Source organism: Neodiprion pinetum, chromosome 2, assembly GCF_021155775.2.
Source record: "Neodiprion pinetum isolate iyNeoPine1 chromosome 2, iyNeoPine1.2, whole genome shotgun sequence".
NCBI lineage: Eukaryota > Metazoa > Arthropoda > Insecta > Hymenoptera > Diprionidae > Neodiprion > Neodiprion pinetum.
In genome coordinates, this window is record NC_060233.1 from 764031 (window position 1) to 791475 (window position 27445).

General features: G+C 41.9%; 1 protein-coding gene across 4 annotated transcripts in view; it reads left to right on the top strand.

Moving 5' to 3' along the window:
- The window catches only part of LOC124211134 (uncharacterized), a 65455-nt gene that overhangs the window by 1151 nt on the left and 36859 nt on the right, over positions 1-27445 (top strand). For 3 of the 4 annotated variants that reach the window (XM_046609903.2, XM_046613250.2, XM_046613253.2), the window contains exons 2-13: positions 116-266; positions 3409-3697; positions 4752-4932; positions 5002-5252; positions 5327-5471; positions 5546-5758; positions 5843-6025; positions 6107-6304; positions 6393-6529; positions 6612-6948; positions 7016-7294; positions 7375-27419. In XM_046609903.2, the coding sequence (XP_046465859.2) occupies positions 116-266; positions 3409-3697; positions 4752-4932; positions 5002-5252; positions 5327-5471; positions 5546-5758; positions 5843-6025; positions 6107-6304; positions 6393-6529; positions 6612-6948; positions 7016-7294; positions 7375-27419 (22409 nt within the window). Of the gene's footprint in view, positions 1-115; positions 267-1468; positions 2316-3408; positions 3698-4751; positions 4933-5001; positions 5253-5326; positions 5472-5545; positions 5759-5842; positions 6026-6106; positions 6305-6392; positions 6530-6611; positions 6949-7015; positions 7295-7374; positions 27420-27445 lie in introns of those variants that run through there. The other variant, XM_069133673.1, reaches the window with a different exon arrangement.

The window sequence follows — 27445 nt, forward strand, 5'->3', positions numbered from 1 at the left end:
TCGATTGATCTAAAGTTGATTCTTACGGCGTCAAGCTTTTTGACGTTTTGAAATTTCTCATTGTTTGTAACCCAATAATTAGTTCATTAATAATCGGCTCCTCTGTTTGTCCAAGATGGTACCACTGCCAAACCGAGTAAAATCGTTGCACCGCAATGGCAGGACGACGCGAAACAATTGACAGCCGTAGGACGCCCAGGATCAGATTTGACAGTGGAAGTAATATTGGACCAGACAGAGAATTACGGAAAACTCAGCTTTGAACTGTAAGTATAACGCACAACTCCCGAACTCTACATGCTTGAATTCTAGGAGATTGAGTGCACCGTTTAAAAATGCATCAAGGTTGCGACCAGTTTCAGAGCCGTCAGCATGAGTGACAGAAGAAGAAAATAAATTGTTTCTGAAACGTCGTGTAACGGACCAGGAGGCTACGCGCAGTTTGCGGTGTTGACAGAAGAACAAAGATTTTTTTGAAATCACATGAAATATGTAGCTTGAAAATGGTAGACAGAAACTACAATCAATCGTTCCATATTTATTTTCAATTATTGCCAATATTAGGGGAACCATTTCTAAATATTCCAAATCAAATTTGACACGTGGAACACGTCCGATTAACCGAACGCCATCAAGTTGCGCAACTTGAGATAAATTTTCCAGGTATTACTTTGTAGAAACGAAACGTCTATTTAACAGCTTCGGAGAATGATTTCGAACTTAGGGGAATACTTGCATTTCTAACTCAGAGGATTACCAGGCGAATTATGACTAAAAACAATCGAACAAAAGCTGTATTAAGGATTTCTTTTTCGAACTATTCCATAAATTGGCGACGTTAACGGCGTTATCGATAATCGAGAAGTACGACATCCGAATAAAATGTGTAATTAGAACGAACAGCCGTCGACAGTTTTTCCGAAAAGAGCGGAATAAAATCTAGTTAGAATACGGCAGCAGTGACGTGAGAGCAGTATAGGATGTAACCTACACAACATCACATATTATCCGAAGATTGCGACGTCCCTCGGAAACGAAAATACCTCGAACCGGCGGGGCCTTGGCACGCGACGAGAAACGCACGGCATGAAGCTTTCCTCACACCGAGGAGACATCGTAGGTTCGTAGATTTTTATCGGAAGTCTGGAATTAATATCCCTATTTGCGATTCTGGGATAAAAAAAACGGGCGAGGCAGTTTATCCCTCAAAAAAACCGCAGGGTCTTCCGGCTGACCTGACCGGTGAACCGCTATCGTCATCTGCGCAAAGATCGAGCCTCGGAATTTTTATCAATGCCGTTTGAACAGCGCTTAAGCTTTTTAAGCTCCCGATCGGAGGCGTCTCGATGTTGAGAAGGGTAGAGAAGTTTTGCCGCCCGCGGTTTGGGAGGCGGACGCTATCAGTCATGCTCCGCGAGCGTCGCGACGTCCGACCAACCGACCCCACCGACGCACTTCCAACCAGGAAGCGACGCTCTCCTTTCGAAAACGCGCGCCGCTCCGAACGAAGACACGATAACGAGGATCTGACCAAGGAATATCAGGCCTAGGTGACCGAAATTAATGAGTAAAGTGGTTGTAGAGTGTATTGAGATTCGCAAAAGTGTAGTCTGAAGGTAACTGCAAGTGAAACGTGAAAAAAACGAGTAATGTTGATGTAATATCCAGTGAGCATAGAGGAGCTGTTAATTACTCGACTTGATTAGTCATTTATGTTCAGGTCGGGCATTGGGTGAAAGTGTTTAATACGACAATTAGTTAACAAAGTGTGAAAATAAGAAGACGGAAAACGCAAGTTTTATCTTGTACGCAAGATAATCATTCCGTCTCAGTAGCTACTTGACAGCGCGGTAGTGCCAAATCTGAAAACTGACGTAACTAGTTGAGCACTCAATCCCTCTGTACTCGTCGTAACTTGATCAGTGATTCAGATTTCAACGTTTTCCTACACCCAGTTATCCAGAAGTTAAAATTTTTCCAAATCTGTCATAATTCCGAAAGCTGTAGAAGCCCCGTGAATGGGGAAACAGAATCGACCGCGGAGCATTAAACATCGGACAAAGAATGACTATAAATAAAATTGTGCGGTTACGTGAAAACTACGAAGGCTCGCCGTGCCGGCTAAGATACCACCGGGCGTTAACTGACGACGTTAACATCTCGAGAAAATTCTGATGTCATTTTGAGCGTTGGCTGACCCGCCACGTCACTTTGTATCATTCAAATTTTGGATTTTATCTCGCCATGGGAAGTCAGTGCTGCAAGTGTGCAAACGGAAAAAAGGCTATTACTGCACCACACGAAGTGAAGCAAGGGTAGGTCCTAGTACTACAAAAAATTATCAAAAACGCATCAATTTTATGACCACCCCCGTTTGTCTTCCTCAAATATAAATGCAAGTGATACAATCCATATGCTGAAGTCATTCGTCAAGCTAGGCCATTAACTAAATAAGATTTTGTAAACACATTATTTTTCACTCCATGTCTTAAGTTTAAACTGTGCCTTCAATGCAGCTCAGTATATACCTGAAGATAAGAAAAAATCGAAGTGTCTCTAAGTATATTTAAAAATACTATGTACTATAATTTTTGTAATAATTTATGTACAACAGAATTGTGTCTGTGAATTATGTTGTAGATTCTCCGTGTTCTTTGACGAAGTATCGATAGTTTGACTGCCGAGCTGGTTAGTTACTGGTGCCAAAGGTGCTTGCTCATTATTCACTGTAGTCACAAATTGCGCGAGGGTTAACTATTTTCAGAAAACTATCGATAATTGTATCGAGTGTTGGTCTCGCAGAGTTGCATGGTTTTATAGTACGCCGTTTGGACATCAGCCATCCCCAAATCCAACGAAAACAGATCAGAATGAGTATCGTGACATTTACCGATTACCTCTTGCGAAAGAAGGTCGCGAATGCTTCAACGTGAGCATTTGGAATGAGGTTGTTGTCCGCAAGCTCAAACGGCTGGGCCGCGAATTGTTATTTACCTATTATTAGGGGGCCTTCGATTGGCTGCGATCGAGGATTCATATCAGTTCCTCATTCTGCATTTATTTCATACGTATATGTATCTGAAAATAGACTAAATTTCACCCCGCAACTTGTACCTGGAGCCAAATCGAGCTTTTTCGTATTGTTTAAGATGTCATGAAGGCCTTGAGGCACGTGAGGCGTGTGATATGTGACACAAGCCCGGTATGTTATTTTTAATGTACGAACCACGTGTTTCCAGTCTACTTCTCATTAACGCCTAGCTGATGGATATGCTGATCAAGACTCTCGTGTGCTTGATCCAGTAACAGAGTCGCACTTCTCAACTGTTTCAAAAAAGAGGTCACATGGAATGGAGGAGAATGCAGGCACTTATCCTTCCTAATTTTGTCGTGTCCCCGCTGTTTCAGATTACGGGATCAGCTTCCAGTCGCGAGAGAACGGTACCACGTTCAGGCACGAGGGAACGTGGTTCAATTGACTTTAGAGCATTCGAGAACGGATGACAGCGGCCGATATGCCCTGGTAGCCAGGAACATCGCCGGCGAATCATCGCGAATGATACGATTCAACGTGGATGACGTAAACGGCGAAGACGGTGACCCGCCAATCTTCGTAAGGAGACTTAGCGACCTCGCTGTAAAAGTAGGGACAAGAACAAGGTTCCTGGTGGAAATCAGAAGCTCAACTAACTTGAAGGCAAGTAGGTCCAAGTCCTGATTTAACAACTGCTTTCTGATTATGAAGGCTTTACCATCTCGTTTCTTTCATTGCTATTAAGTTGCTGGTGATTTTGAGGCTAAGTTGACGGCTCGACGATAATTGTAAAGAGGATCAAAAAATTTTAAATAGAACTCTGTATATTTGTCTTGGAATCATTTGGATTAGATCACCCAGAGAAATGATTGTACTTTCTGATTCCTACTCGAGCGGTTAACGCGTGTTCTCGAGCAGCTGAACCGAGTCAAGTGTTGAAGCAAATAGAGAAATCAGACAATCCAGGAGAAAATAGGAGAATGAGGAGGATTAAGGGGTCCATGACCCGGGAGTCTGAGCTAAGTTTGGATATGCGGAATTGACCAAGTTCCCTTGGCGGTCATCGTCACCGCCTGTCTAGTCTACGCCAAAATCGGATAGAAATGAATCTGCGCTTTGGAAGCAATCGACTATCCCGGGTCTCGTCGCCGAATGAAAAAGTCTGATAAACGAGCGTAGAAGAAATAGGACATATGTAAAAATAGCCATATGCACGATCGAGTCTAAAGCTGTAGTGTAAACGACAGAACATAGAGTGTGCTTTTTTTTTGGTATTAAGGAAGACATTTTTTACCGGATATCCCCCGCAAACATAACCCAGATTATCGTTGGCAAATGGTGACAGCACGAAACTCTTGAACACCCTTGAAGGAGTTTAACGATCAATAAACTTTCGAAACGTCAATTGGAAGCTACTAGAACTATACGCGCCTATAGTGAACTGTTATTATCTCTAAGACCGTTGTATTAATAGAATATCACACTGCCGGATCCCAGGGAACCAATTTGCGCAGATGTATAGGCGTGTCACTTACTTCATAGCCTTTCATATGCTAAATTGCTGGGCCAGCGTAGTGTTCCGTCATTTCCTTTTCTAACAATGCGGTCAGGACGGGTTATTCTTAGAAATGCGTAATGCCTGCAATAATTAGTCCTTCCATCCCCGCTGAAACTGATTCACCAAATTCTCGTCGTAAGTTTATCATTTCGCTTTCAGGTCACTTGGCACAGGAACGATGAACCGATCCAGAAAGGAACCAGGTTTACCTTTGTTCATGAGGGAAACTTTTACTGCGTCGATGTCGCCCCCGTTACAGTCGAAGATCAAGGACACTGGACATGCATGGCGGAGAATCCATCCGGCCGTTCGTCGTGCACGTCCCACCTCAACGTCGTTGGTACGTTGGAAATGTCTTCTTAGAGCCGAATATCGCACAGTTTGTTTGAGTTTCGATGAATTTCCGCAGTGCCAAAGGCTTACAAAAAACCAGAGTTCGTCGAAGAGCTTCGAGCCCTGCTCACGGAAATGGGGACAGTTTCGTTGGAATGCAAAGTCATCGGGGTTCCGACGCCAGTGTTGAGGTGGTTTAAGGACAATAAAGAGATCAAGGCTGGTGACGTATTCGCCTTGACCGCTAATCCCGATGACCCAACGTCACTTGGAACTTACACATGCGAGGCCGTAAATTGCATGGGCACAACTTATTCCTCTTCGAAAGTGAGTAATCGAGAGTGAAGCGCAACACAATGCGAGAACTTGCCACGAATTCTGTCACTCCGTTTCCCTCTCAGGTTCACGTGATGGGCAAGGGTAGTCGAGAAGGTTCTCTGAAGCCAGCTGATAGTTTGACACAGTCCGGACCTCTGCCTACTTTCAAAAAGATCCTTCAGGATGAGTCCAGCAGAATTGGCGAATCTTTAATATTGTCGTGTCAAGGTAAATTATTAAAAAAAACACTCTTCATCTCGTGCTCGCAAGTAAATCCGTTATTCAACAACTGTAAATTTCAGTTCAAGTTCCTCCATGGCCTAAAACAATCACCTGGTACAACAAGGAAGGCCGCATAGAGGCTAGTGAGAAATATCATATAATGGAAGACGGTCTTGGTGGATATTCGATAGAAATAAAACCACTGGAAGCTATGGATGAAGGTGAATGGAAATGTGTAGCTACAAGCAGTGAGAATGTCAAGCAGTTCACTACGTGTCACGTAATGATGTCAAGTGAGTTGAGGCTTTCTTACTTACCTTTCTTCTCCCACAAATGACGATTTCAGTTTATACAAAACTACCAACTTCTGCCTGTAGTTCCTAAGAACTACAGAAAGCCGCGATTCATGGAAAGCTTGAAAGCAGTGCTCACTGAAGAAGGACTCGTTTCCTTCGAATGCAAGGTGGTCGGTTTTCCTACTCCAGTCTTGCGATGGTTTAAAGACGGACAGGAACTCAAACCTGGCGACGTTTATCAGTTAACGGGCACCAATTCTTTAGGTACGGATAATGAAGATTTGACTATCAATTACCAAAATCACATGGATAACGCTCATTAACATTAAATTTCATTTGCCTTAGGTTCCTACTGTTGCATTGCCAGGAATTGCATGGGCGAGACCAGGAGCACCGCTGAGCTAACTGTTGAGGACATTCAAAACCAGCTCAATGAAGAGGAACGACTACAACTCTTCAGCATGAATCAACCACCAAAGTTTATCAAGGGTCTAAAAAGCTGTGAGGCAAAGATCAACGAAGATTTTCGCTTCACGATTGAAGGTAGTATAAAGGAGAAAACGTACTGCCAAAACTTCGAATCGCTTTCAACTAAATTTTCACCCCGAAACAAACCAATTTTCTCCTACAGTCAGCATTGCCCCAGAGCCCAGCTTGTCGTGGTACAGAGACGATGAACCAATAAACGAGAATGAGAAGTACCAAGTACTGCGGGAGATGCTGGGCACGTGTCACCTGAATATACGGAAGCTAGAGTTCGTCGATCAAGTATGGACTGGATGAACTGAACATTTTTTTATGAGTGACGATTCACCATAACCACGTCAGTAAATCGAGATCAATTTTTCAGGCTGAATGGAAGTGCGTTGCTACCAACGATTTCGGTCACAGCATCACGTCCTGTTTTTTGAAGCTCATTATTCCGAAGCACTTCAAAATGCCAAGATTCCTTGAAAGCTTGCGTGCCATCCTGTCTGAAGAAGGTGCTGTAAATCTCGAATGCAAAGTCATCGGTGTCCCTCAGCCAGTCCTGAAATGGTATAAGGATGGAGTTGAACTGAAGCCTGGAGACATACACAGGATCATTTCGGGTCAAGATGGCACGTGTTGTCTCGGGACTTACACTTGCGAGGCGACGAACTGTATGGGAACAGTAAGCAGCTCCGCCTCACTGCTTGGTTTCGAAGGTAAGGCAGTCTGCATAAATCAACGGCATTAGATTTTCACTGCGCATGAAATTCTCAACCCCGGTAGATCGAGCCGCCACTAAAAAAGAGCCGAAAGAAATACCACCGGGGCACGAACTCGCTCACAATCTATCACTATCCACAATCCACGAGGAGAGGACGTCTCAAATGTACGACACACCACAGACTGACATATCGATGACCCTGGATGAACGGGGTGAAGTGTCCTTTAGTTTTGACGGGAAGGAAGTATCCGTAAGCTTGTACGAGACCCCAGACCTTACTGAGGAAGAAGCGCTACAGATTGTTGAGATGTATGCAGATCAACTATCGGAACACGTAACTGGTACGTGAAATTTCTCATAATATTTAATGTAGCTAGGTGTGTGAGTCGGTATTATCTTTTTCTTTTTTTTTCTGTTACAGAACACAACGTGATCGAGCTACCTCCTTTGCGTTTCGTGAAGGAAACCTCGACTTCCGGAAATCTCTTAATGGAAGCTGTTGTGATCGATGTTTCACCGGACTATTTCATGGCGGCGGAAGAAGATCTTCGTACCGAAGCTGATGTGGAAGATGTGTCCATTATGGAAGATCAAACTCAACCACTGTCTTCTCCCGAGGTACAGGCAGACGATGGGAACCAGTTTGATCGAGCCATGACAGCAACTCCGCTAATTGGAGAAGATGGAAGGCCGATACGTCCGCCACGGAAAAAGTCCAACAGCGTATCGTCAAAGAGTGAGAAGAGCGAGAGAAGTGCGAAGAGCCAAAAATTGGAGTCTGAGAGTTACCACAGCGCTCGAGAACCCACAGGTCAAATCTCCATCAAGGATGACAGTGACCCATTCACTGACGCTTTGTCCCTTCATTCTCAAGTTGCGTCGACGTCGGACCGAACGAGCCAAAAAGACGCGTTGAACCGGAAGCAGACGAACAAGCAGAGCAGCGGTGAAAAGACATCCAGTCTTGAAGGTGACTCGTCGTTTGACTCGGTGGCAGGTATTCCGAAAAAGAAAAAAGCTAAAAAAAAGAAGGGGACAAACCTATCTCAGAAAGGAAGCTCCGAAGATTCGTCGATGGGAAGCGAACACTTGAAGAAGGACAAAGTAGATGCTGATAAGCCTGAGGTTTCATTTCATCTTGAGCCTATCGTCAAGGTCAGCGAACAGTACGTTGAGGAGGGTGATGGTCTCGCAGTCGTGGACCAAGCCAATATTGTGAAACTGTCGAATTCAGATTCAGAGAAGTCGTTATTCAAGAGCAACAAGGAACGATTGATCCAAAATATTTGCAAACTGACGCAACCCGTTATGGTAATCCGCAACGCTCTCGTAAACTTGAACACGCTCTTCGAGGCTGAAAGCGAGGCTCAACTGAACGCTATTATCATGGAGCAGATCGTTCTACCGATTCAAGATCTCTGCGCGGAAGTGTCACTCATCGAGGAAAAGGCCCTAAAAAATGCTGGCGATAAATCATTGGCCCAAACAACAAGGATTTCTTTATTAGAGTCCGTTAGCGGCCCAATGGAGGAACTTCTTCGAGGGATCGAGTTAATCAAACGTCACGAAGGGCTGCAAGCTGTTCGGTCAGACCTGATTATCTTAGAATCACTGACTGACCCAATCGATGAAATTTCCAGCGGACTGGCCAAAATCGAATACGAATTGTCAGGTAAAGCAAACTGTAAAAAACCAATTGCATTTCAAAGGATCATTCAGACCACATCCCGACTGAAGAGCAGCATCGAAACGCTTGACAGTTTGAAGCATGGTTATCCCGGATTTTCTAGTCGATTGAAACGTATATATGAGAATCTTGACCTCTTTATAAAAAACATTACTATAAATCCAGTCGATGGTACGACCGAAAATATCGACACGATAGTAGTCGAAACGCTGACACGACCGGTAGAAGAATTGGAACGTGTTGTCAGACATTCCTTAAACAATTCGACTGGAGAATTTGACTCAGAATCCATACAGCACGTGATCACATCTCTGAAGGAGTTGAAGAACAGATTGACTACTCTCATCACAGCTCTGGAAAGCTACGGAAAGGAGGCATCAGATTATTACTCGATTACCGTCATGGCGCTATCCGAGGCAGTCAGCGAGGCGTCTGAAGAACTTACAAAGCTGTCAGAAGACAATAATGACTTCGCAAAAAATTTGGACCTGCAAGTTGCGGCCAAGTCAATTCTGGACCTTCAGCGTACCATTGAAGTTATTTCGTCGCTCCCCATCAATCCACTTAAGCATTCAAAACCGCTGCTTATCGCTGTGCAGAAAGGGTTGGCTCAGATACTCGAAAATGTGGTATTACAGTCTGGTAAAAGTAAACTAACAGATGATAACAATTCCTTGATCGTCAAATCTTTGACTCAACCAGTCGACAGGCTAAACTTGCAGTTGCGAAAATTAGAAACAACAGATGAATTACAGACAACTGATTTGAATAATCTACTGGAGTCTCTTGAGTTCCTTGATCATAGCGTGACGATGTATCAGAAAAATTTACTGGGCAGTGGAGATGCAAGAAACTCCAACATTTCTGCACTTGAAGAAGTCAAGGATCCCTTGGACAGGATTATTGATCGCTTGCAGCAGGATACGGTTGCAAAAATTCAAGACAGCGGAGTGTCATTAGCCGTTGAAAGAATGAAAGCCACAATTTCCGACGTACTCACTGCAGCTGACGAATCATTCTCCAGCCAAGAAAGGACTTTGGTTTTGCAAACGTTAAAGCCACCACTAACAGCGGTAAATTTAAATTTGGACAAAATCAGGCATATTTGTATTGGAAAAATTGGTGACGTATTTATCGTAGATTTGATCCATAACTTCTATCAGCCAGTCGTCGAGTTGTCGAATCTTACAACATGTCACGACAACGAAATTCTCAGTAATCTGGCATCAATAAAAACCAAAGTGCACGGCTCTATCACGACCATAAACACGAACGCGAAGGTGAAGGGACGCCAAAATAGCGATGAGATCAAGGCGATTCTACCGCTCATTCAGGATCTCGAAAAAGCTATAACGCAGGTTGAAATTCTTATGGAAACTGTTTTGCACATAAATAAACTGACAGGTGAAGTGGATTTGATAAAAAACGTGTTTGATCAAATTACCCCAGAACTGGCTCTGACATCTGAAGCCACCGAACGATTAACCACGTCTCTAAATAATGTTATCAGTATCGCTAAAAGCGTGAAAGCCGGGGCTGCAGTCCCTGCTCTCGATACACCAATGAATGAAATCAAAAATTTTGTTGAAAATGTCTTTTCAAAGGTTGATTTAGTGAACGGCATCCTGGACAATGAGAATTTCGCGATTCTGTTGTCAATTGATAAACCTCTAAACTCCGTTCACGCGGCTATTGATAGTATCCAAACGGAAATCGTCGGCGGAAAAGTGAATGAAGTAGCAGGCCGAGTCTGCGTCACTGCCCTAAATAATATGGCTCAGCCGTTGGAAGCGATACAGGTTAAATCCACTATAATACAGGAGAAGCTTGCGGTAATAACACCAATATCCACAAAACTGATGGAGCCTCTTCAGACTGTGAAAACCAACCTATCGGTGGCTCTGAGTGAGTACGAGGTGATCGCGGAAAAGCGGGGGCGTTCTTCTTCTCTCGTTAATTACCTCGAAGAATTAAACCAAACTTTGAATAACATCGTTGAGTCTAAGAGCGACAAGGAAACAATTGCGATTCTGGCCAACTTGAAGGGGCCACTTCACGCTCTGCAATCATCGCTGGAGCTGCAGGATCACAGTTACGAAGAATTAGTAATCCTAAGAAGTCTTGAAACACCGATTGCGAGTCTGAAAACTGCTTTGTCCTCACTCTCAGAAAAGCCAGCAGCCATTAGGATATTGCAACCTGTCTTGGCAGTGCTGAATAAAATCGAAAACAGAGTTCCAGTGGTCGTCAAAGAAATCGCTGTAAGGGAAGAGCGAGAAAACTTGGAGCAAGTAACGGAGTCGAAAGAAATACCAACGAAACTACAGCAACCGTTAACGAATATCCTGACGGTGATATCTGCCGTTATTGACGATTGTGAGAACTCTCCAGATTCTGAAATTACTGTGTCTCTAAAAGAAGTCAGACAGAAACTTGCGACAGTAATCAATAACACCCAGTACTTGCCCGACGAAGACATGGCATGCATTCTAATCGACCTGAAGCAGCCGTTGCTCAATTTCCAGCACGCATTAATAGCGGCAGAACACAGTAGCGATGAATTAAGAATCATCGAGAACTTTGGCCAGCCAATTTCAGAATTAAGAGGTGCCGTCGTCGAAGTATTGCAAGAGGGGCAAGCCGATGATGTCCAATCGGTTGTAAGCCTCCTGGAAGAGTTACAAGAACAGATACTCGAAGTCACGACATCTGGTTCAGCAAAACTCGAAAAAGCTTCACTAAAATCGTTGACAATAGAAGAACCGCAGACGCTCGCCGATCAGATTCTTGATCCATTAATCGACATCCAGTCAAAGATCAGCGCAGTGTTACTGGAAACGGAAAAAATTGACAGTCCCGTATTACAATCTTCACAGCTAGCTTCAAGTCTAGTTGAACTAAGGCAGTACGTTTCTAGCGCGGCTCACGCCGCTACAACGTTGAATGATGACGAAATAATCAATGCTTTGACAGACTTATGTGAACCACTGGTAGACCTTCAGTCAGCATTATCCTTGGATCACGCGCCAGAAGAAATGTTATTGATCCAAAATATATCCCCACAAATCAGCCAGCTCAAGCAGATTTTTACGACTGTTTTGGACAGCGTTCCTAGTGCCGAAAGCGAATCCGTGAGACCAACCTTCCAATTGCTCGAAGATATTCAGAACCAAGTTCCTGTTGCACTTGAGAAGTTTCAAGTTGAACAGCGATCACAGGAAGGAGAAAAAGCTGTGGTCACCGAGGTCAAACCACGCGTCCTTGCGGCTTGTGGCATTTCGACAACTTTGAGTAACATTCACTTTGCACTTTCTTCTGCTTTAGAACAACATGAAGCCACCATGAATAGGGAGAACCTGCCCCCTTCCGTTATTGCTGTGAATTTTGAGGACATTAGACAGAACATCGCTGCTCTGGCTGTAGCTGCTGGGTCCACATTGGAGCCGATGAATGATGAAGATATAATCATTGAACTGTCAGCATTGAAAGAGCCTTTGCTTCATCTGCAAAGAGTTTTATTAACCGAAGAACACGGTGCAGAAGAAGCGGCTGTATTGAAATACATCGTTCATCCTGTACAGGAACTAAGAGCGGTAATTTCTAATGTACTTCACACCACTCGAGCTGCAGAAGTACTTCCAGTTTTGGAAATACTCGAAGAGATCGAAAAAGACGTTCCATTGGTAGCTAAAGAAGTCGCCAAGAGATCAAAACTGTCGAAAGAGAAATCAAAACGAGCCGAGACAGTCACTCTACAGAGTCCCAGATGGCTGGCCGGTAAAATATCACATCCATTTACCACAATCCAGGATACGCTGACAGCAATTTTGGAAGAGAAACGAAAATCAAATACTAAAAAATCCGGGGTTACAGCATCAATAGAAGCCTTGAAACATACAGTTACCGATATTGCCATCACTACATCTTACTCCGAGCCACCGCACGACGAACAAATTATTGAGATACTGGCGGGATTGAAGGAGCCGTTGTTAAAACTACAGGAGGCTGTCACAAAATATCACGAACCCGAAGATCTCGGCATTCTTGAAGATATCAAGCAGCCTATAAAAGCTCTACATTTGGTTACATTGGATGCTCTGGAAAACAGTAAAGAAGATTCTCTTCAAAACGTTATTGAGGTTTTGGAAGAAATCGAGAATCAAGTGCCGTTGGCAATGAAGGAAGCAATTTACAAAAAAGAACTGCAGCAAGTTGTCAAGTCATTGGAACCCGAATCTGCAGACATTGAATCCTGCACACTAGAGAGTGAAGTACGCGAGAAAACTGAAAATCCAGTGACTGAGACTAAAGAGACCGAAATCAAGGTTATAGATGTTGAGTCACAGGGACTGGAAACGGCCTCAAGTGATACAGCTTCTACCATAAAATTATCGCATGTATCATCTGACGATGGTGCAACAATTTGTACTGCTGTATCTATGAAATCTGGGTCACAGTCGTTGAACCAAGTAGATCAAGAAATTTTTGCCTCCGATTTGTTAAAATCTGAAAGTGTACAGATAGCTGAAGGGAAAGAGGAATTGGTAAAAGAAAAAGCAATAGTTAGCGAAGAACTCTCTAAACCGAAGACTGCGGAAACACCCGCGCAGGTTGAAGCCACCAATGTGAAACATGCACCAGTGATCAGTTTGGCTACGATAGTTTCCGAACCACTTCTGCAGGTTCAGCTTAAGCTGGCCCACATGCTGGACAACTTTGACCAATTGGTGGACTTAAACAGCCATCCATCGGAACTTAGTAACAGTGTTGAAGAAATAAGGCAGTCAGTGTCTACTTTACACATGTTGACAGCTCCGTACGGCAATGCACTGACTGATGAGGAAATCGTGAGTGCTTTACAAGAATTTCTACAGCCATTAGGAAACCTTCAAGACGTGTTGGGCTCCAAAAAACATAACAACGAGGAACTGCTCATCTTGAACCATCTTGATCAGCCGATTAAAGAAATAAAAGACATTGTTCAACGCGTTGTCGAGACTAAAAAAAGCGAGAATCAAGCAAGCTTCGATGAAATTTTGAAAGTTTTGGAGCAAATCGAAATGTGGATTCCGCTGATGACGAAGGAAATTAACACGAGGCAACAGATGCTGCAAATTCTGCGTGACATATCGAGGCCTCTCGAGATCATGCACAAGTGTATGGTTGACCTTGAGGCAACTGCCAAAGATGCTGTGGAGACTGATGTTGCAGCTTCTCTGGGCGAGCCAATCAACGCTCTAAAGGAAACCATAATTGGTATCACAAGAGACTTGGATATGTTGGAGCAGCAGCAAAGCACCATTTGGGAACTCAAGGCTCTGGTTGAGCCTCTAATTGAGTTCCAGAGTTCTCTGTCAGTAATTAAAAGCAGTCAATGTGTCGTTCCCGAGACGATGCTGCTTGCAGAAAAGAAGAATGTCATCTTCCACGCTGTGGAGGGATTAAAGACTTCGATCAACGCCACGGTAGAAAAGATTGGAAACCACAAACATGCGAATGCAATAGTCAAAACGCTCATAGCTCTGAATCATGCCATGACGACAGTTCAACAGCAGGTGAACAAGACTGATTATACTCGAAGACCCAGTGTCACGCTCAGAGGCCACATGATCGGCCCTCTAGACCACCTCAGCAAGGCTATATCAGCTCTTGAAGACTACATTGACCAGGAAACCTACGAAGTGATTTCCCAGTCATTGGAAACCCTGCAGAAGCAAATTCTGCTGGCGCAAGATCAATTCAATCAAACAGACCAGCCAATCGACGAAGAAGTGATAATTGAGGGATTCTTATACCCGACGAATCAACTTCAGTCAGCGTTAACGATGCTGCGAGACAACCTTGAGAAGAAATCAATACTACCCATAACTTCTGCCTCGGTGGAATTACTTCAGGAATTCAGTGAATCTGTCATGGAGTTGAGAAGATCTTTGACGCTGTTACATAACGAATTGAGACACGAGACCACAGGGGCATCAATAATCGAAACTTTATCGGCCATTTTCATGCCGCTGGATAACATTAAAGAAATCATAGCGAAAATTGTCAGCGATCCTCCGAGGACAGAGGATATTTTGACTGTAAAGGATCTTCCTAAGCGAGAGCCATCTCCTGTTAATCAAGAATTGAGAAAAGCCATTCAAGTCGCTCTGCAAACGGAGGAATCTAAACAACAGGAAACACTGAAAATTGAACCACAGTCTGAGGTGAAAAATGCGACGCAAGTCATACAGCAGGCTGAAATGTCAACTACTGAGAATATCACAGATATTTCAAACTTAATCAGAGAACTAGCTAATCCACTGCAAGCCCTGCAAAAGACTTTCATAGACATCCAAGAAGCCAGGACTGAAATTTCGCCGAAATCAGTAGAAAACTGGCAAGCTTTAAACCAGCATCTGAAGGACTTACAAACCTCTATCGCGGTAATACAGGAAGCTGCAACAACTCCGAAAGGTGAAGATAATTCTAAGCCATCAGTAGAAAATCAACTTTTGCAATCTCTGTTCGAATTAAACAACGCCATCTCTACGATTCAGCCAGAGACGATTGAAGCAGAGAAAATTTCGGAGTTAAAAACTGAAAAGAATTTAAAAGCTATTGCTGTGTTGATTCAACCGCTTGAAAAACTGCATGAATCGATTAGTATCAGTCAAGAAGAAGCTGTTCCACATACAACAGAAGTTACTGAGACGAAAGTTACTGATCTGATGGTACTAGCGAAGCCAGTCGAAGAATTGAAAAAATCCTTGGTAATTTTCCAAGAGCAAAGTACGTCTCCTCAAAAAATTCATTTACTTGAAAAAAGTGTATTAAAACAGGCAGTGCAACTCGATCTTCGTCCCGATGAAGCTTTGTCTACTGAAATACCGAGTACATCAGATGGGCCAGAAAGCGTACAACAAGAATCAAAAATGGAAACAGAGCAACAACTTGAATCGGATAAGAAATTGGCAGAGCCTTGTAAAGGAAATCAAACTTCAAACCTTTCGGAATTACAAACAATCGAGCTAGAATCTTTGGATAAGGGCAAACCAGACTGTTTAGTAAATCTAAAACTGCTTACACAATTTATTATAGACCTGCAGACGGATATTCCCGATATACTTACAGAAAAATTGTCTACCGCTGATAAGCTCATTTTGGCAGTTACACAAAATCTCGAGAGATTACAGCAAATACAAAACATAATTCAAAGCAGCGATCACACAAATATTCTATTACCCATGGTAAAGCCTTTGGACGAGTTAAATTCGGCATCTGCAACGATTAAGGCTCAAAACAAAGAAGGCATCACGGATTCTAAACGACTGACTTTACTCAGAAAACTAATACTGCCAATTCAAGACATTCTCAATGCGGTCGAAGCTATAAAAAAAGAAAAAACTGTTGTTGGACTTCAGTCTTTTGAAGAAAAAGAAACTCGCAATCTCCTGTCAGAATTAACTGACTCAGTGAAAAGATTACTGAAACTGATTGACAATCTCACGGCCAAGAAAGTCAAGATTGTAGAACCTGAAGAAAGTGAATCGACAACAAAAGATGACATAAATAATATTCACCAAACCACAGCCCAGCCACTTGAAGAATTGATTGAAGCCATCGTTGTTTCCCAGGCGCAAGTTACTGACTCGGCTGCTGATTTCCAAGAGACATCGATCATAGCAGAGTTAGCTGATCGCCTAGAAAAATTAAACACATCGATAGTGCACAGCGGAAACGTCGAAAACATTACTGAACCGCTGGAGGAACTGAAGCAAGCGATCACTTCTATTCAAGAACAAGTAATAGTTACGGAAAATGCGGAGTTATCAGATGGCCAGCAAATTTTATTAGGCATTGCTCAACCGCTTGCTGAAATTCAGACATCCATCGCTGCCATTCAAAATCAGACCATTGGCGAAAGTGAAGACGCATCACAACTGGAATTGCTCACCAAACCTCTGGAAGAACTGAGAACGAAAATAGCTACAAGTGAAGAAAGAGTTCTCCACGAAGAACATACTGGCATAATGTCGGAACAACTAACACCCTTCGAAGCTGTAGCAAAACCTCTTCAAGATCTTATTGACACTATCACTGTTACTCAGAAGGCTTCAACGCTGGAAACTGCAACCGACAAACCAGCACAACCACACAATCAATTTGCGGATAGAAGTGTTGAGAATGAAAAGAAAACTATCACAGATATTACCGGCGAAATCGTAAAACCAGAGGAGCAAACTACTTCCACAGCACATAACGCATTGCAAAAATTGATTTCCCCGTTTGAAGTGCTTCAAAAAATTATTTCAACCAGTCAAGAAGTCCATGAAGAAAACGTAACACTGCCGACTGAACGTGTAACAGCCCAAGTAATCGTGCAAGGTCTCCAAGCCGTCGAAAACGCAATCGTTACTGTGCAGTCACAGACAGATCATGATATTCAAGGTACGAAAATTATCAACCACTTATTGGCGCCGTTGGACCAGTTAAAGCAATGTATTACGGTGATTCAACAACAAGCTATCGAACCAGTTGATCATGCACCCAGCCTACATTGCCTCAAAGAACTCGCACTTCCTCTTGAAGAACTACAAAAATCTATGGCTATAGTTCAGGAACAACTTGCACATGAACGCGTTGAGAAGCTGGCCGAATTTCTAACTCTTGAAGCTCTGGCTCATGAAACCGAGCAATTACAAAAATTGATCTCTTCAATACCAGAACAAAATGTATCTGAAAATATTCTTGAAAAAGGAATGAAAGAACTTGTGGAACCCGTTAAAGAGTTGCAGAAAGCTGTCGAAAGTGCCCAAATATTATCGCAGAACATAGATCAACAAGTCATCTTGGAAATTAAAAAACCCGAGGAATTGCGTGCAATTACTCAACCACTACAAAATTTGCAAAAAACCATCGTTGCCGTTACGGAAAGCAAAGAATTTGCAAATGTCGACGAATTAGCCAAACCTCTATCCGAACTTGAAACATCACTCACTTTGGTACGTGAGCAAGCTATAGCTAAAGAAGGTCTCGAAATTAAAATTCTCAAAGTGTTGGTAAGACCACTTGACCAGTTGCAAACACCAATTCTATCTGTTGTAAAAGTAGGTAAGGAACAAAGTACATCTGAAGAAGAGGAAAGAAAAAACTTAGTAATAACAGAATTGGTTGAACCGATTCAAGAATTGAAACAATCAATCACTCTTATTCAAGATCAATCACTCGAACCCAGGGATATTGTTTTGAAAACTGAGGAGAGAATATTCACACAAACAGAAGAACCAACGTCAACTGTCAGAGTTCAGGAACGGCAACAGGTTGCCGAAACAATAATGGAAAACGTCCCTGCTGAAACGACACAAGCTCCGAAAGCAATGGAAACGGGTTTCACCGTTCTGGAAGGAATTTCTGTTTCTCTCCAAGAGCTCCAAAAATCTCTAGCAGTAATCAGAGAACCAGAGGTCGACAAAGTTACGACATCAGATTTACCGAAATCAGAAGACGTACACTTTTTGAAAGTGTTGTCGAAGCCGGTTGATGAACTGGCAAAATTCGTTGCTCTAATTCAGCAACAAACTGTACTAGAAGTTAGCAGTGACGTTCTTTCTGACGAAAAATCAGCAACAATATCACAAACACTATCTAAATCACTGAAGCAGCTTCGAGAATTCATTGCCGTTGTAGAAAAACAACCTTCGGAGAAGCAGAAAGCCGCAAGTTCTCTAGTGAAAGCGATCGTTCAACCCCTCACAGATTTGACCGCATCTATAGCAAGTATTCAGGATGAACTTGCAAACAAATCTAGGGTCGAAGCTCTCCCGAAAATTGATAATATTCCAGCCTTGAAGGCGATGGCTCAGCCTTTACAAGAACTCTACAACTGTCTAGTAAGCATCACTCAGCAAGCTATTCTGGAGCATGGTGCAGAAATAATTTCGGAAGAGCTACCGCTTGAAATGCAGGCTAAAGTCGGAGAAGAGCTTACAAAAGATACAGCTCTTGTTGAAAAAATTACGGTACTGGAACCCACTGCTGAAACAGTTTCACCGGAAGACACTTCGATGCTCAACACTTTGGCTCAGCCTCTGGAAGAGCTGCAGAAATCTCTATCCGTCATCGAGGAGTGTACGATTATGGAACGTGAGATGAGTTTTTCGTCCACGGCAGAGGAACCAACTACACTGAAGGTGTTGATTGAACCCCTGGCAAAATTACAAAACACCATACTTGTTGTTCAGGAGAAAGCAGCCACTGAACATACCGAGCAGATACATGAAGATACCTTAAAATTATTGGCATTAGCTGAACCTTTAACTGAATTACAGAAGGTAATCGCAGTTTGTCAAGAAGAAATTACAGTTGAACTACAGTCAACATCAGTGACGGCAATGAAAGATGTTTCTGCACCAACAACCATAGCTCAGCCTCTGGAAGAACTGGAAAAATTCATCGCCATTGTACAGCAACAAGTAGCAATCGCATCAAGCAGTGAATTGACTTCGGAAGCTGAAAGTTTGTCAACACCGCAGGTGTTAATTGCGCCACTGGAGAAGATTCAAAAATCTATAGCTGCCATTCGAAAGCACATAACGTTTGAACCAGAAACAACAGCCGTTTCACTTCAAGACAATGCTGCTTTACTCAAGGCTTTGGAAAAACCGTTGAAAGAAATTCAAAAGAGCTTTGCTGCGATCGAAGAGCAAATGGAACTGAATCCTGAGAAGATTTCTACCTCGGACAAAGAACATATAAATTTGTTGAAATCTCTGGCCTCTCCACTTCACGAACTACAACAATCGATAGTCGTTATCGAGGAGCAGGTATTGGTAGGGTCTGGCGATCAGTTGATGTCAGAAAAAGAGGATATTTCGATACTAAAAAGACTAGCAGCACCCGTGATCGAGTTGCAAAAATCCATCGCAACCATCCAAGAACAAATTGTGGTTGACCCTGGAACCGTGTCAATTTTAGACAAAGAAAATATAGATTTTCTGAAAATCTTAGCTCAACCTCTTGAAGAGCTGGAGAAATGTGCCGCTATCGTAGAACTTCAAGTGACTGTCGAGTCAGGCACTGAGGCGATGCCAGAAGCTTCAAGTTCGTTAACTGTGCCGGCGTTAGCTATGCCGCTTCGAGAGATTCAAAAATCTGTGGCTGTTATTCGAGAGCACATGGTATTCGAATCAAACGTGGCATCTACAATAGACCAAGACAATATCGAGCTACTGGCAGCGCTTGCACAGCCGCTGAAAGAGATGCAGAAGAGCTTTGCTGACATCGAGGAACAAGTGGTTCTGGAACCCGGTGTAGTCTCTATCTCAGATAAAGAGGACATCGATTTACTGAAAACATTAGCTTCACCTATTGAGGAACTACAACGTTCGATAGCTGTGATCCAGGAGCAAACACTTGTAGAATCTGGAAATCAATCGCTGTCAGACAAAGAGGATATCTCGATTTTGAAAACGTTGGCCAAGCCGATAATTGAACTGCAAAAATCTGTTGCAACCATTCAGGAACAGGTTTTAGTTGAGCCTGGCACAGTATCAATTTCGGAAAAGAATGATGTGTCACTATTGAAAACCTTGGCTCATCCTATCGACGAACTGCAGAACTCAATCGCTGTTGTTTATGAACAAATTATTGCCGAGCCAGGCACGGACAGCACCTCGAAAGCTGAAGGTATGCCTTTGCTGAAGACACTGGTTCATCCGCTCGAAGAATTGCAAAAGTCAATCGCGATTATCAAGGAACAGAATGTCATCGAGCCAAATGAGATTCTTATTTCAAAATCTGATATTGAAGCAATGGATAAGTTAACTGAGCCGATCGAATATATTCAAAATTCTATACTAAATTTCAAACAAGACACGGCAGGCAATGACGACGGAAACCTGACGGAATTTGTAGAGCTGCAAAGTTTACTTGAGCCGCTACAAGCGATTCGTGACTGCGTCGCTACGATCAAGCAGCATTCTGATGCATGTGAAGTAAATGAAGCCACGGCAGTGATGACTACTATGATCAAGTCGATCGAAGAGCTTGACAATTCAATCGAGAACCTTATACCGGAAAGCATCGGGGAGAAAAACGAGCTGTTACAATTGTTAGTAGAACCCTTGGTCAAGATCAAAAAAACTATAGGAGTTGTTGAAGACAGTTTGCCAAAGTTTTCCACCATCCATGAATTACAGACACCTTTGCGCGCTTTGGGAGAATCGATACAACTTATTTATGCAGAAATTGATCAGGAGAGTCAAAGAGTAAAAGAAGTTGAGATGGATGATGAACCCCTAGTTGCCGATTGGTCGATAATCAACAAGCTTATCGACCCGGTGGAAGGAGTTATGGAATCTATATTAAGAATCGAAGAACAAGTTGCAACAGAAAATTGTCTCGAGCGAGCTATAGAATTTGAATCTCTCAAGACGTTAATCTCTCCTCTGGAAGGTATACAGAAAAGTTTCGCATCGATTGAGGAACAGGCTAGTGAATCAAAGAGCATTGATCAAGAATTGGCTATTGAATCGATCGTCGATTCATTGTACGACCTTGAGAAGTCAATTTCTATACTTCAAGAACAGGCAGTTGATAAGCCGGTATCACAACCGGCATACGGATTGGCAGAAGCTCAAATGCTCCACAGCTTGGTTCTGCCACTCGAAGAGTTGAAAAAATCAATCACAACTGTGCAAGATTCCTCGACCACGTATCTAGAGAATTTGGAGCAACCTTTGAAAGAGTTACAGTCGGCGATGAAAGTTGTCGAGTTAACCTTGCCTTTAGAAATAAACAGATTACATCCGAATCTCGTGCGTGCCGAGCATGGTCCCCTCAAGAGTTTGATCGAGCCTACCGAAGATATAGCCCGGACAATTGAATTGATCCAAGAAAGTGCAACAGCGGATAAAACCATCGAAAGAACTGTCGAATGGGAGGTGTTGAGAACACTGATCAAGCCACTACGGAATGTGAAGGAAGAATTGATATCGATTCAGGCGCAGATAATCAAAGAACCCGATGAGTTGGAGACGCATCCAGTCGCTGATCGCATTTTACAGCCATTGAAAAACCTCCATCAGTCAATCTGCTCAATTGAAGAACAAGCCTCTGATAAACCGATTGTTGATCCTGTGTTAATGAATTCTGAAACTTTGATTTTGAAACCCTTGGCAACGTCCTTGAATCAGTTGAAGACGACGATAGAGTCGTTAGAATGTTCAACAGACCGATCATTGTCATTAAAAACTCTGGAAGATCCTCTTTGTCAATTACGGGCAGCCGTAAATGCTGTGCGAGATCGAGCTCTGGGAGAATCTAATGATACTAAAGTCCAAGTTGGTACCACGAAATTGATAGCCATACCAATAACAGAACTTCAAGCGTGCATTGCTCAAATTCAAGAACAGTACGCTGAAACAACGGAAGATACGTTGTCGGAAATTTCAGCTTTGGAAACAATTGCACGGCCTATAGAAGAATTGCAGCGTGAATATGCTCAAATTGAACAAAATATTATATTGGAATCCGATTCAAGTTTGACCTTAAAACGTGAAATTCCAATCACTGAGATGGCTAATCGAGTGAGAGATCTACAACACGGTATGATGGTGATGGAGCAGACTTTGTTAGAAAACGAACAAGAAGATAATAATGCATGGGCTCTGCTGAAAGCGATGCAGGTACCGGTCGAAGAACTAGAGAAAGGTATACAGATAATTCAACATGTAGTCCAAGAAGCACATCCGACCGCAGAGTCTTTGGAGTTCAGCAAAAATGTAGTAACTGACGACGAAAAGAAAGGAGATGTTGAAAAAACTAGGACTGATGACGAAATACGAATAATAAGCGAAGAGGAAGCTGAAATACTGAGGAAAGAGGAAAAATTAACACTAGATGAGAAAAATAAATTAGACAGAGCAGAGCTGTTGCAGAAAGAAGAGCTGGACAGGTTTAAGGAAGCAGAGAGAAAAGAACTTGAAATGCTTGAGGCTGTAGATAAAAGGCTTGAAGAAGAGGTGGACAAAAAAGATCGTCAACTATTGGAGGAGATCGATGATAAGGAAACGAAAGATGGGCATACATCCGATACTATCAAGGCTGTTGCAGAGGTACATCTCAAAGCAAAAGAGACTGGCAAGGAGCAAAAAGACGATGCAGAAATGTCGAAAGCGGAAGAGATGCAAATGAAAAAAGTTGAAGAAACAGAACAATGTAAGAAAGATGTAGATGGTAAACAACAAGAGGAAGGACGATTGAAAACTGAAGATAGTGAGAATAAAGTTGCTCAAGATGACCGCCAGGAAACGGAAAGAGCAGTGGAGGAAAAGGCTGCTGAAGAAGAGAAACTCATACCGGAAGTCGATGCCAAGAAGCTAAAGCAAGAAGAGGAAGAGTTAAGGGTTGAAGTTGTAGGGAAAAATAAAGCCATTGAAGAAGAACAACTGAAGGAGAAAAAAGCTGACAAAAAACAGGAAAAAAAAGGAAAGGAGAAGGAGAAGCAGAAATCAAAAGCTGAAGAAGCAAACGCGAAGAAAAAAGCTGACGAAAACGAAAAAACTGAAGGAAAACAAAAAGAAAAAGAAGAACGTTTGAAGGCTGAGGAAGCAGAGAAAAAGAGAATGGATGAAGAACAAAAATTGAAAAAAGAAGAAGCTGATAGAAAACAAAAAGAAGTGGATCGATTAGAAGTTCAAGAAGCAGAAAAGAAAAGAATTGCCGAAGAAGAAAGGTTTAAGGAAGAAGAAGAGGAACGACTGAAAAAAAAAGAAGCTGACAAAAAACAGAAAGAAGAAGAGGAACGATTGAAAACAGAAGCAGCTGATAAAAAACAGAAAGAAGAAGAGGAACGATTGAAAAAAGAAGAAGCTGACAAAAAACAGAAAGAAGAAGAGGAACGATTGAAGAAAGAAGAAGCTGACAAAAAACAGAAAGAAGAAGAGAAGCGACTGAAAAAAGAAGAAGCTGACAAAATACAGAAAGAAGAAGAGGAACAATTGAAGAAAGAAGAAGCTGACAAAAAACAGAAAGCAGAAGAGGAACGATTGAAAAAAGAAGCGGCTGACAAAAAACAGAAAGAAGAAGAGGAACGATTGAAGAAAGAACAAGCTGACCAAAAACAGAAAGAAGAAGAGGAACGATTGAAAAAAGAAGCGGCTGATAAAAAACAGAAAGAAGAAGAGGAACGATTGAAAAAAGAAGCAGCTGACAAAAAACAGAAAGAAGAAGAGGAACGATTGAAAAAAGAAGAAGCTGACAAAAAACAGAAAGAAGAAGAGGAACGATTGAAAAAAGAAGAAGCTGACAAAAAACAGAAAGAAGAAGAGGAACGATTGAAAAAAGAAGCAGCTGACAAAAAACAGAAAGAAGAAGAGGAACGATTGAAGAAAGAAGCAGCTGACAAAAAAAAGAAAGAAGAAGAGGAACGTTTGAAAAAAGAAGAAGCCGACAAAAAACAGAAAGAAGAAGAGGAACGATTGAAAAAAGACCAGGCTGACAAAATACAGAAAGAAGAAGAGGAACGATTAAAAACAGAAGCAGCTGATAAAAAACAGAAAGAAGAAGAGGAACGATTGAAAAAAGACCAGGCTGACAAAATACAGAAAGAAGAAGAGGAACGATTAAAAACAGAAGCAGCTGATAAAAAACAGAAAGAAGAAGAGGAACGATTGAAAAAAGAAGCAGCTGACAAAAAACAGAAAGAAGAAGAGGAACGATTGAAGAAAGAAGCAGCTGACAAAAAAAAGAAAGAAGAAGAGGAACGTTTGAAAAAAGAAGAAGCCGACAAAAAACAGAAAGAAGAAGAGGAACGATTGAAAAAAGACCAGGCTGACAAAATACAGAAAGAAGAAGAGGAACGATTAAAAACAGAAGCAGCTGATAAAAAACAGAAAGAAGAAGAGGAACGATTGAAAAAAGAAGCAGCTGACAAAAAACAGAAAGAAGAAGAGGAACGATTGAAAAAAGACCAGGCTGACAAAATACAGAAAGAAGAAGAGGATCGATTGAAAAAAGAAGAAGCTGACAAAATACAAAAAGAAGAAGAGGAACGATTGAAAAAAGACCAGGCTGACAAAATACAGAAAGAAGAAGAGGAACGATTCAAAACAGAAGCAGCTGATAAAAAACAGAAAGAAGAAGAGGAACGATTGAAGAAAGAAGCAGCTGACAAAAAAAAGAAAGAAGAAGAGAAACGTTTGAAAAAAGAAGAAGCCGACAAAAAACAGAAAGAAGAAGAGGAACGATTGAAAAAAGAAGAAGCTCACAAAATACAGAAAGAAGAAGAGGAACGATTGAAGAAAGAAGAAGCTGACAAAAAACAGAAAGCAGAAGAGGAACGATTGAAAAAAGAAGCAGCTGACAAAAAAAAGAAAAAAGAAGAGGACCGTTTGAAAAAAGAAGAAGCTGACAAAAAACAGAGAGAAGAAGAGGAACGATTGAAGAAAGAAGCGGCTGACAAAAAACAGAAAGAAGAAGAGGAACGATTGAAGAAAGAACAAGCTGACAAAAAACAGAAAGAAGAAGAGGAACGCTTGAAAAAAGAAGCAGCTGACAAAAAACAGAAAGAAGAAGAGGAACGATTGAAAAAAGAAGCAGCAGAAAAGAAAAGAATTGCCGAAGAAAAACAGAAAGATGAAGACGACCAATTAAAGGCTAAGGAAGCAGAAAATAAGAGAATTACTGAAGAAGAACGAATGAAAAAAGATGAAGCCGACAGGAAACAAAAGGAAGAGGAACGATTGAAAAAAGAAGAAGCTGACAGGAAACAAAAAGAACAAGAAGAACGATTGAAAAAAGAAGCAGCTAACAAAAAACAGAAAAAAGAAGAGAAACGATTGAAAAAAGAAGAAGCTGACAAAAAACAGAAAGAAGAAGAGGAACGATTGAAGAAAGAAGAAGCTGACAAAAAACAGAAAGCAGAAGAGGAACGATTGAAAAAAGAAGAAGCTTACAAAAAACAGAAAGAAGAAGAGGAACAATTGAAAAAAGAAGCAGCTGACAAAAAACAGAAAGAAGAAGAGGAACGATTGAAGAAAGAAGAAGCTGACAAAAAACAGAAAGCAGAAGAGGAACGATTAAAAAAAGAAGCAGCCGACAAAAAAAAGAAAGAAGAAGAGGAACGTTTGAAAAAAGAAGAAGCTGTCAAAAAACAGAAAGAAGAAGAGGAACGATTGAAAAAAGAAGCGGCTGACAAAAAACAGAAAGATGAAGAGGAACGTTTGAAAAAAGAAGAAGCTGACAAGAAACAGAAAGAAGAAGAGGAACGATTAAAGGCTGCAGAAGCAGAAAAGGAGAGAAATGCTGAAGAAGAACGATTGAAAAAGGAAGAAGCCGACAGAAAACGAAAAGACGAAGGTGAAAGATTGAAAGCTGAGGAAGCAGAAAGTAACAAAAAGGCTAAAGAAGAACGAGTGAAAAAAGAAGAAGCAGACAATAAGCAGTCGGAAGAGGCGAAAAAATTAGAGGAAGAAGGAGTGGCGAAGAAAAAAGTTGCAGAAGAAGAACGAGCCAAAAAGAAAAAAGTAACAAAAAAGAGAAAGGGAGAAGCAGAACGACTGAGTAATGAAGCCAAGGAAGAGGAACAATTATCAAAAGAAGGCGCTGAGAAAAAACAAGTGGACAAAGCGGAACAGGTAAAGAGAGCATCTGAGGAAACAGAACGTACAAAGAAGGAAGAACTCGAAAGAAAACACATAGAAGAAAAACAGCATCTGGATAAAGAGGAAGCTGGAATTAAACGTACGGAAGAATCTCAAAAGCTGCAACGTGAACAAGAAAAGAAGTATAGAGAAGAATCTGAGTTGATGAAGGAAGAAGAAGTTGAGAAAGAGAAAACAATAGGAGACGTCGAAAAATTGAAAAAAGAGGCAGAAAAGGTAGAGACCGACGAGGCTGAACGAATCGCAAAAGAGAAAGCTGAACAGCAAAGAGATGTCGCAGAACATCAGGAAAAAGAAAAACTTAAAGAAGCCGAACAAATTACGAAAGAGCTAGAAGTTAAGGAGAAAATTGAAGAAGCTGATAAACTGTCAGCCGAAGCTGTTGAAAAACAAGAACAAGAAGCAAAACAAAAGAAGCTGGAGGAAGAAGATCGACTAAAAAAAGAGAAAGTCACAAGAAATCAAAATGAAGAAGTAGAGCGAAAACAGAAAAATGAGGCATCCGAAAAAAAACGAGAAGAAGAATCAGAGCGTCTACAGAACGAAGAGGTTAAAATGAAAGAAAACAATACCGAACAGCAACTGAAGAAAGACAAGGCTGAAGTAAAGGACAAAGAGATGGAAGAAAATCTAAAAAAAGCGGTTACAAAGAAAAAACAGGGTGAACGTCAGAAGAAACCAAAGAAGGACAAGAAAAAATCCGAGGACGAAAAGTCAGAAGAAGTCGATGAAACAAAACGAGGAAAACAGGAAGATACACATCTCATCGAAAATAAACTCCAAAAAGCTGATAACGCAGAGCTCAAGGAGGAGGCAAAATATGAAACAGACACTGAAAATTCCTTGTCCATGGTATCCGAAGCCACTGACTCACTGCGCGAGGAATTGATTCCACGAAGTCACAGAAGAAGAAGCAAGGAACAGGCCGCGATCGAAGTGGAAAGATCTGAAAGGGCCAGCGGGCGGTCGAGAAGTTATGACACACAGACTCCAACGATTCTTGAAGACTCTGAAAGCCAGAGCTTGCGGTCATCGAACGGACGTACCAGAGCAAAGAGCTACTTGACAGACGACGGTGGTGAATCCGCAGCATATTATTCAGCCACGAGTAAAGCAAGCGCTGGAAACCAGGAAGTAAGTTATCATAGAATATAGAAGTC